At 34.8% G+C, this 10,421-nt stretch overlaps 2 protein-coding genes across 2 annotated transcripts; both read right to left on the minus strand.

Moving 5' to 3' along the window:
• Positions 1–611: 611 nt before the first annotated feature.
• LOC134269969 (uncharacterized) lies at positions 612–2,366 on the minus strand. Its single transcript, XM_062752140.1, has one exon. The coding sequence runs from the start codon at positions 2,364–2,366 to the stop codon at positions 612–614; it is 1,755 nt and encodes a 584-aa protein (XP_062608124.1).
• Positions 2,367–6,204: 3,838 nt separating this feature from the next.
• On the minus strand, positions 6,205–10,184 carry LOC134269968 (high-affinity choline transporter 1-like). The gene is made up of 7 exons (XM_062752139.1): positions 10,002–10,184; positions 8,812–8,919; positions 8,454–8,609; positions 7,800–7,948; positions 7,377–7,659; positions 6,936–7,165; positions 6,205–6,794 (listed from the first exon to the last, which is right to left on the minus strand). Exons 1-7 carry the CDS (start codon positions 10,165–10,167, stop codon positions 6,243–6,245), a joined length of 1,644 nt encoding a protein of 547 aa, XP_062608123.1. The 5' UTR covers positions 10,168–10,184; the 3' UTR covers positions 6,205–6,242.
• Between the last annotated feature and the right edge of the window lie 237 nt (positions 10,185–10,421).

Raw genomic sequence — 10,421 nt, forward strand, 5'->3', positions numbered from 1 at the left:
ATCATTGACTTCATTCAATATTTATCCCATTAGAATAAGGTCAACAAAAGTAAATTGTGTCTATAAATAATTTGGAGTTCTTATCATTCAGTTTTTATAGTAGATAAAAATATGGGAAATTAGAAATCTGACAGAGGAAATTCTGACTGTTATAAATAATAAAAAGTTTAAGGCTCAAACTCTTATCGTACATTTATATTAAGCAACGCTGTTCCGTTCCTTTCATATTTCATCATTTACAGAGTTTTGTTGCTTGTAATATTTTGCGAGTAAAGAAAATGCTGGTCACTGTTTGAAAAATTACACAGGTTGTGTATTTTTCTGCAACAGCTGCGACAGGTCATCTATCTCAAGTATTCGTACAAACCTGTAGTTAACACAGATTTTGTAAATGACTGAACACATTTCAGTCCTCATTCTGTGAAGCAAATGACTATGCAACTGTACTCTACATACTTTTTTTGAAAGTTAGGGTCTATTCCTCAATATATAAAAAAGTAAAATAAAAAAATGGCATAAAACAAGCATTTTTGCTTTATTATATCTATTTTACAGGAACATAATACAGAAAGTTTGTAAATACATAAAATGATAAACAGCAAGGCGTATGCTTACTCCAAATATTTGACTTTCTTTACTTTCCCAATGCAATGTTCTGTTACATAAAGGATGTCATTCTTGTCCACAAACAAATCATGTGGAGTGTACAGATCACAATTATCGATCAGACGCAGAAAATGTCCATCTTTGTCCAAGATGTGGATAAGATGATTCGGACAATCCGCTGTCAGGATTTGGCTCTGGCTGTCGGTGGTTATACCGATAGGGTTGAATGTGTTGATCTTTCTGGAATCTTCTTTCGGTTGATACTGCTGGTTCCTCACAGCCGACGGATGACCGCTATACCTAAATCTGAGATTTCCTTCTTCGTTTACCACCACGACTTCGCCAGCTTCAGAGTCTGCCACACAGATGTCGTAGTTGTTGTTTTCACATAAATATTTACTACTACGGTTTCCCGATAATAAAGGATTTCCCTTGTCATCAAATTGTATAATTTGTTTCTCTCTAGCATCCGTCAGTAAATAACGTACAATTCTGCACTGCACTATCTCTTCTTCTGAAGCTTCATTCCCGTCTTCTTCCAACTCGTCAATACTGTTCATGGTTACTAAGAGGTCGCCAGATGAGGTGACACAGAGATTTTGAGGTTCCCATTCCTCTAGGTAGACGATTTCCTTTTCCAGGCCATTTTCTATCATGTTAATTGTTCCTGTCGACCAGTCAGAGTAAATCAAATGACCATCACTTGTCATGGTTATATCACTTGGCCATGCATCTGACTCGATTTTTATTGCATCTGACTTGATTTCTATTGATTTTATCAGTGATCCTTGGTTGTCATAGCACTTCATGGTGCTACATCTTCCACTAACCCAGATGTTGACATCTTTGTAACCAGTAACACTGTAGATCTCACTATTCCCTGTGTCAACAGCCCCGATGAGTTCTGGGTCATCCAGAAGATGTCTGACAGGCATTTTTAATGTGTAGCCATGTTCCACTGACCTAGTTGAAAAGGGTAATAAAGTCCCAAATACTTCGTTAAGCTGTTGTATGTCTATTGCTTTGGGATCAAACTTTGGTCCTATTACTTCAAATTTTTGAGGAAGTCTAAAGAATTCCTTGTTTCTCGATTTGAATCCCACTACCAGGGCTACATCATTTGATTCTGTGACTTCTCTAAGAGTTTCAAGTGATTGCTGAACATCAGAACGTATCTTCCTCATTTCTTCTAAATGATCATGCAGAATATCAACGTGTTTAGTTTTCATCTCTTTAATTTCCCCATTCATTTTTTCTACAGCATTTTCAATCTCTTTCTGCAGTTCTTCTCCTTGCTTAATGACTGCTTCTGAAAGGTTTTCATATTCCCCATCTATTTTGGCAACTCCAGATTCTATCTCTGTAATTATGGTCTCATATGTAGGAAAGATAATGCTTTCCAGTTCACTTTTATCCTTTTCTACGATTTCTTTTTTGAATTTGTAGATTTCAGACAGATTTGAAAATGTATGCCCATTGTGTATTTCAGACGAAACACAGTGTGAACACACAAATATGTTGCACTCATTGCACTGAAATTCACATCTCTGACTTCCATGAGTTGCACACATTGGGTAGATCAGAGTGGACTTCCGCTGATTGAACGGGACAATTTTATGTTTGGTATATTCATCCCCGATATGTTCACCAATGCAAGGCCTGCAAAGGTTGACGTAGCAGAGGTCGCAGTGAGTGGAGGCTAAGGCGCTCTCACACAAGTCACAGCGGGGTACATCCTGGGCGCTCAAATGCAGATCCATCGGAATGTGTTTTATTTATCTACAGATAAAAGTTCCAATATTTTACCACAATGATGTGAAATAAAATGCAAATTTCAATTCTAGTACATGTAATTTTATCTCTGAGGAATATTTTCATTTCTATTTTCCCCCTCTGTGATAACTCTTCGAAAGTCGGTGGAATTGATTTCTATGTCATTCTACCGGCCTGTAAATTTCGCCAAGCGATACGTCAGGAGCATAGGCACCTGACGTTACTTATTTTTCTTTCAATTACAAATATACCCTACTTAATAATCCTTGTTTATTATTAGGTAGGGTTTTTTAATTAAAAGAAAAATAAGTAATGTCGGGTGCCTGTGGTCAGGTGCAAAGGAGGCCTCATGTGCACGTAAATCTCGTGCGTCTGTTTTTGTGGCTGACGGAAAGTAGGTCCAAAATTCATGTAATTCTCGTGCGACTGTCTCTGTGTTTGACGTCAGTGGGCAGGGACTATTGCAATTGACAAAATCGTGTAATTTAAATTCATTAGACTAATTTTTATTATCTAAATTATTTTTTTTTCACAATGAAATGGAAATATAATAATAGTGTCATGCATTAATGTGCTAGTCAGCAGCTACTCTGTCGTATGCGTACCAGTCCTCGATTACGTAGAATTAACGTTATCACCGGTATGATTTATTTCTTAAACGTTACTTTTTTATTTTTCATATGGAATACATTGTAAATGTGTCCCAGAAATTTATTTTAAAAGGTGAATAAAACTATCTTTGGATCCAGAGTGTACAATGGGGGGGGGGGGGGTCTGGTTGTCTTGTCTATAGTTACTAAGCACATGTGAGTTTTTCGATGTGTATAACTTTATAAATTCTGTCATATTGTAAATTTTGAATTTACCGGGTGGCAGTAAATACAAAATTTGTGTCGAGATCGTGGACATTTAAACTGTAAATGTTTCAAACACATGATTCCTGTAGGTCACACGCAAAATAAACCCATCTTCTTCCGCAGACGCACTGAACAAGTTCAAGGACTAACAATACCTAACAATAGAACCATGAATTTATCAATGTTTATCGTGGCTATGTTGATTGAGAGTTGACGATTTCACTGTATAATCTTGTGTAATTAGTACTATATACCAATATATTTTAAAAATTCAACAATTAACATTTTAATTCCTATCTTTTGTATTTTTGTAGAATAACGATGATTGAATCCCTGAATGCAAAACGTTAGTTCTTAGTGACACGTGTTAAAAATACATGTATTCCGTTATAAAATTTACATTGAAATTATATGCGATATAAACAGATAAAGACTAAGAGTTTCCTAATAACCCTTGCGACGGATATTTAGCAGATTCTATAAAATTGAATGCATTACAAGTATGTTGTATAAAAACAACAATATTTACCGTTTCCTGATGAAGACCAAAACACATCACTGACTCCTATTAAAATGGCGGGAACACTGCTGTGTCGAAATAGAAAGTAGATTTATCCCTCTTTGCTCAGTAAGAAGATTTTCACCGACTGTCTCTTCCTTTTATAATATTCCAGTTTTTATGGTAAAGGTTCATTATTCACAGGTACCTGGATTTTTATCAATCAGTCGCTCAAAAAGACAAATAAAAATTTTTATATCCCCTCTATGTTTCTATATTACAAGGGGTAGAATTAAATTTTGGATATTTGGCTTATTGTACGACTCGCCGACTGATAAATTTTTATTTAAAGCGGATAGAATTTTTGGATATTTTGGCTTATTTAAGTGACTGATTGATATAAAAATTCAGGTACCTGTTGATTTATTCAAACTGAAAGACAGACACGGAGTTTGGGTGCAACTGGATGATTCATTGATTACAAATAAGGAACGGATCCTAGAATTTCCGTAAAAAGTATTTTTTTAGGCTCTTCCACAGTGACTTGTTTCGGAAGTAAATTTTAAAACCCAGAATATTATTAATATTACATGTATTATACTATGGGTTAAAAATTCATTTCAGAAACGTGGCTGTGGCTCATCATCAGGTTCCAGGAATTTTAGTCCTCTGTGAAGTTGAAGCCTTATCGGGGGTTTCATGAGGCGAAGTCTATGGATGTCAATAAATTAAGAATTCTTTTACAAAACAGTGTTTTAAAATAAATATATGGTGCTCAGTAAATATATAGTTTTTCTCAACCAAAAAAAAAATGTGATTGAAGTATTGAAATCTTTACTAGTATCCTTACCAAAAATGTTTGCAGGGTGTTAGAAGAGAAAATAATACTTATAAAATCCCTCTAAGTACAACTAATTTCATTAAATACATTTGTTGTTTAATCTTTTTATTATATTAATGAAAATTTAAAACAGTTTAGAAGTGAAAGATTATTGTTCTTAACTTCTCATTCTGTTTTGTGATTTGAGTCCCTCTATTTTTAAATTTTGATTTAAATTATTTAATCTTTAAATTAAAATTTTATCTGATTCGTCCCCCAACACACACACACACACACACACACACACACTTACTTACTGCATTGCTTTACAAACATATCTGGCCTCGTATATGTATCTTTTTTTTTAATTAGGAACAATAAATAATTGCAAATATGTTAAATAAAATCAGCTAAACAATTATTTTGTAACTTAATAATATTTTAAAATCTATCAAGAATTTTTGCATTAAAAGGTACAAAATTTGCTAATAAAATAACTCTCAGAACAGATAGCTAATTTATCGTGCTCATAAAAGAGAATTTTTTCACTGTGAATTTTGGAAAATGAACTCAGTATCATTTTAAGCATTTGACACCAAGTCTCAGAAAACGTTGCTGCACAAACTCTGCTATCTCTACTACTCTTTTAAAATTTCAAATAAATAAACAGAGCGTGCCACATCACAGATTTGCTTTTTCACTACCTTTTCAGACACGTAGCAAGTGGGGGGGGGGGGGGGCAGGGGGGGCTGTAGTATTGTACGCAAAAAAATTGGAAGTGAAAGGAAGTTGGCCTTGAAAAAGGTTGGCCACTAACCCCCCCCCCCCCCCCCCCCCCCCGAAATAGGATTTTCGTGTTTTGGCAATTCCCCTTTTTTTGGCTTGTCATCTTTTACTGATACATTGTAAGTAAAAAAAAATTCTCTGGCTGCCCCCCCCCTTTCAAAAACGATGCTACGTGCCTGTTTTTGTTCTTACAGAAATACAGTATAAGTCCATATAGCTCTTAAGAAGCAAGATTTTGGGAAAATCGTGAAATCTGGGTTTAAGAAATCAATACCAAAATACCAAAGAGTGCTACTTTGATTTTATGGGTAAAGTATGTTAAAGCTTTCACAACACAGTCCTATAGCAATCGCATTCTTATTCCTATTTTTGCATTATCATCAGCAGAAAATGTTGTAAAATGGAACTATTAGATATTAAATCACTCAATAGGCTTAAGATTACTATGGTTAATTTCTACATAGAAATGACAACATATCTAGCAGACTTGCACTGTCCACATTTTACTGTTGATTATGATTTTATGCCTGATTATGTCAGATCTGTTTTATATGATGCAAGATCAGATTAATTCTGGAGTACTTTTTTCCCTGTGGGATAACTATTTTAGAACATACACCAACCATTGATCAACATCCCTCACTGCTCAATTACCACGAGTGTCGAATATATTCTTGAACAACCAATGATTCATAACTGGGAACTCCTGAAGAACCCAGGGTGTGCGAAGAATTTTACTTTCATTTTTTAGACCTGAATGTACAACTAACGCATCTTAAAAACGTTGTCCTCAATACTGATATTTTTTCAAAGAAAATTCTAAAAGTTTTTTTTATGGAATACATTATATAAATTTTATTGTATTCTCATAATCTATAAATCATAATAAGAAGTCAATAAGTCAGGTTGTTTTTACTTCCTCAATAACCTTTGTAAACTCGGAGTTATATATAACAAAAGTTTCCGCAGACTTTACGTCATTTTGATTCTCAGGTTCAGCTGTTTCGTCCTCAATGTCTTTGACAGTGCGACATTTAAACACATCAAAACGAGGATGCACGATTCCTCTTTCAAACAAAAAGTGAGTCAAACGAGAAACAAAAATAATGGTTGCAAGTGACATCAACATGCAGAGGGTTTTAAAGGGGAACATCTGACCGTGCTTTTCTGAATAGTAAGGATACTTAATTAGAGCATCAATGCCTAAAGTTGGTTCCCCTCCGGCTATCCGGAAAAACATACCGACCACGTATCCCAGTAGAGACCCGTAAGTGTTGGCGTAGTTGAGGTAAGTGACACAAAGAAGCTGCGGAAATAGCACCACGTAAACGAGGTCAGAACAAAGATACCATAAAGTGTAGACGGACTTGACATTAATCGCCATCACTGTCGCCAAAGCCCCAACACCGAATATTGCAAATCTCATGACCCATATGATTTCTTTTTCAGAAGCCTGGAATTGTACGAAAAAGAAAAATAATTGTTTTAATCTAAAGCGCAAGAGACTTGGAACAAATTGCTAAATTGACGAGAAGCTATGCAATAAAATAATTAATTTTGCAGTAAAATATACATTCTAATTTAAACAATATACCTTTTGTCGAAATATCATTTTGTAGATGTTTCTAGCAAACATACAACTGGCAGATAAAATTGAAGAGTCAGCAGACGACATTACAGCAGCCGAAACGGCTCCTAATCCAAAGAAAGAGACCCAGTCTGGCGTCAAGTATTGTAGGACGAGGGGTAAAATATCGGACGCCCTGTTTGGGATATCGGATACATTGAAGTTGTCTCTTGTTACATAAGCAGTGCTATTCCAATCTGGAATTCAGAAAATATGGATTACGAAATTAATCGTTTATAATCCAAATAATTTTGGCCAAAGATGACAAGTCCTAAAATTTGAGTGATGACAGGTTAAAGTATTTTATACACTAAAAATGTTGGTAAAAATAATAAAACTTAAACTCAACCAATTTGTATGATAAATTACAATAGGATGTGTATAACATTTTTAAAGAATTAAGTTCACCTGCATTGACGGCTATGGCGCCTAATAAAACCGATGGAACAGACATGATGAGACATCCTAATGCACCTAAAAACGACAAATACTGAGCGGCTCGGGCTGTTCTGGCTGACAACACTCGCTGGAAATAGACCTGCCATGGTATCCCTCCAAAGATAAGCAGGAGAAATGAGTCAATGTACACGCCTGATTCTTCTTGATCCACTCCTTTGACCCACTCAGTGGTGGAATTCACGGATATGTTTTCTACCACGTCGTTGACCATAGCAAACGGTACACAAATCCACTGCAAGTTTAGCCATTGACACTATGATAATTTGAACGTCTATACGTGTGCTTTAAAATTTATGGACTTAAATCACTCACTTTTATTAACATACACTGATAATAAATTGTAAATCTGTGATACTTGATTCGGATACCCACCAAACCAACAAATATGCAAATGAGTTGTACGACGTCAGTGTAAGCCACAGAATAGAGTCCCCCAAACAGAGTGTAGAAGACAGCGATACAGGCGGAGGAAATGATGGAAACTTCGTGGGAGAGTCCTATAATGACCCGCAGTGTACTCCCTATTAAATAGAAGATCGTTCTTAAATATTGCCCTTAGTATAAACGGAATATTCCATAGTCAAACAAAGGCCCAACCATTGATATGCAACAAGTCATTAAAATACGACCAAATGGTAGGTTATACATATTTACTAACAAGGGCATTATAACGACCAAAGAATTTACTATATGCCGACATTATATAAGGTTGTTGAAATTCCTGTAGTATCAACTTATTTATCCGTGGCCTGTCTCGGTTTAAAAAATGATCGTATTCTGAGCACTTGAGTATCGAATAAGCTGGGAGATGTAAACTCTATATACAGGTGATGCGGGATATTGCGTAAAAATTGTCGTGCTACAATTTTGTTTCTGGTTGTAAATGGTCTGTTGATACATGTACATGTACATTTTGGAAGACTTGTCATGACTTTGATATGCATTTACTGTATATTATACTAACGTGTCATTCTATGGAAAGTGATACCATTGCTACTCCAAAAATCAGGTCTTAGATTGACGTACCTAGAGCAGCTAAGATGGCCCCTGACCAGAACACCTCCCCTAACAGCGCCGGTATGTAGATCAGTCCTCCCATTCTCTCCCCGTAGGTCCGGGTGAAGGGGTCCAGCATTGTTACATATCCTTGTTGACGCATCTTTCGAGCAAAAGCTAAACCTCCTAAAAATTTCGTGTGAAAAAACAAATATAATACTGTATGTAAATTGCTTTTCATATAAATTGAACCAAAATTTTAATCCAACAAACCAATATTTTATTCGCAAAGGACGAAAAAATTTCTCAAGAAAAATTTAAACTTGATTTTTAGCAATTGGCCTCATCAATATACTATATTTGTACAATGTTTGCCTTTACTTCTTACCAATTGCAAGACTAAGAGAATATCCTACGGGGGCCTGACAGTTCAGTAAGCCATCCCTGTATACCGTTTCTGCTGTACCATTTATAAATCCACCACCGACCCACGTGGCTTCATACAAAAACAAGACTTAGTATAAATCGCAATTTTTCGTGTCATGACCTTATTCTTAACGAATGTATACACGCTTAATAAACCGAAGTTAAAAAAAAAATTTTACAAATGGGAAAATAAATGAAAAATTATACAATACAAATGGGGATTTATAGACTATAAATAAAAATACAAAAGTACAAATGAAAAATAATGGAAATCAAATGTAATATAGATAAAACAAATGGAAAATAGAATCAAATAAAATGTCAAAATTAGGGATGTCAACGAATAGTCGACTATTTGACTGTCGGTCGAATGGACCGACGATCGAATAATGAAACAACATTCGAATATAAATAAAAAGATAAATGGAAGAAAAGGGGGTGATAATGAAATTTTATTTCAAAAATGAAAAAGAGTCCTTCCTCAAACTATACAGCTGTGTAGTTTATGTCCTCAGACGAATATATAAGAGCTCAAACACAGTCAAAGTATATAAATAATTTTCCACATTGTAGGCTACATATGGAAAATACAGTAATTACATATGTACATACTGCGATAATTATTTCTCAATCACTGACTTTTTTTTTTTTGTTATTGTACGTAGTAAATTATGCGACGCTATACCGGACTATGAAAATTATTTTTAAAATTGACTTGTACCAATTATATTTATAAACTCTAGGAATTTCAAATGCTTAAGGAACACACAAAATTTGCAGAGACGTGAAGTTTTAAAGTTCGATAATTATTGAAACAATAATCTTACATAAAAGACATTTTGATATATGGCTTGGGCAATCATTAATTGAACAAACAGTATTTAACATTTTCATCGGAGGTGTGGATAGTGTGTGTTTACAATTCCCTATTTCCATTTTTTTTTCAATTTTCCAATTTATTTTAATTCATAAACTTAAAAAACACCGAATAGTCGACTATCGTTCGAATAATGCAATCGAATGTTCGACTAAGGAAAATTAATATTTTGACATCCCTAGTCAAAATGCAAATGGAAAATTATGAAAATTGTACGATACCGATAACAAAAATCGAATACTGGATACAGTTTTGAATTTTTAATTAATCCTTACCTGTCATGGTGAAGACCCCTACAAATGGACCTATATTCCTCCCCGCCAGCATCACATTCTCGCTGTTTGTCTCCCCTTTGGTCCGGCGGGCCGCCCATAATCCGATGACTAGGATAACGATATAGAAGATGATGACCGAAATCAACCCGGGGACGTTCAGAACCATTTTTGTCTGGTTCAGAATTAAATTATGGTACTATATCTTAGATACAGTTCAAATATGTAAGTTGTCAAGTCAGATAGGAGTGCAGATTATGAGATAATGTTTATTTTAAGGTAACAACTCTATAATTTTGTTGACCATGGATAATGTTAATCTATATTAACCTTAAAAACCATAATAGATTTAAATTCAAGGACTTTTTCTTTTGGTATTTTCTGTTGGAGGGGGGTGTTAAATGTCTATTTCGATTTCTCTTC

Source organism: Saccostrea cucullata, unplaced genomic scaffold (assembly GCF_032062105.1).
Source record: "Saccostrea cucullata isolate Sc308-1 unplaced genomic scaffold, CSIRO_AGI_Scuc_v1 ctg18839, whole genome shotgun sequence".
Classification (NCBI taxonomy): domain Eukaryota; kingdom Metazoa; phylum Mollusca; class Bivalvia; order Ostreida; family Ostreidae; genus Saccostrea; species Saccostrea cuccullata.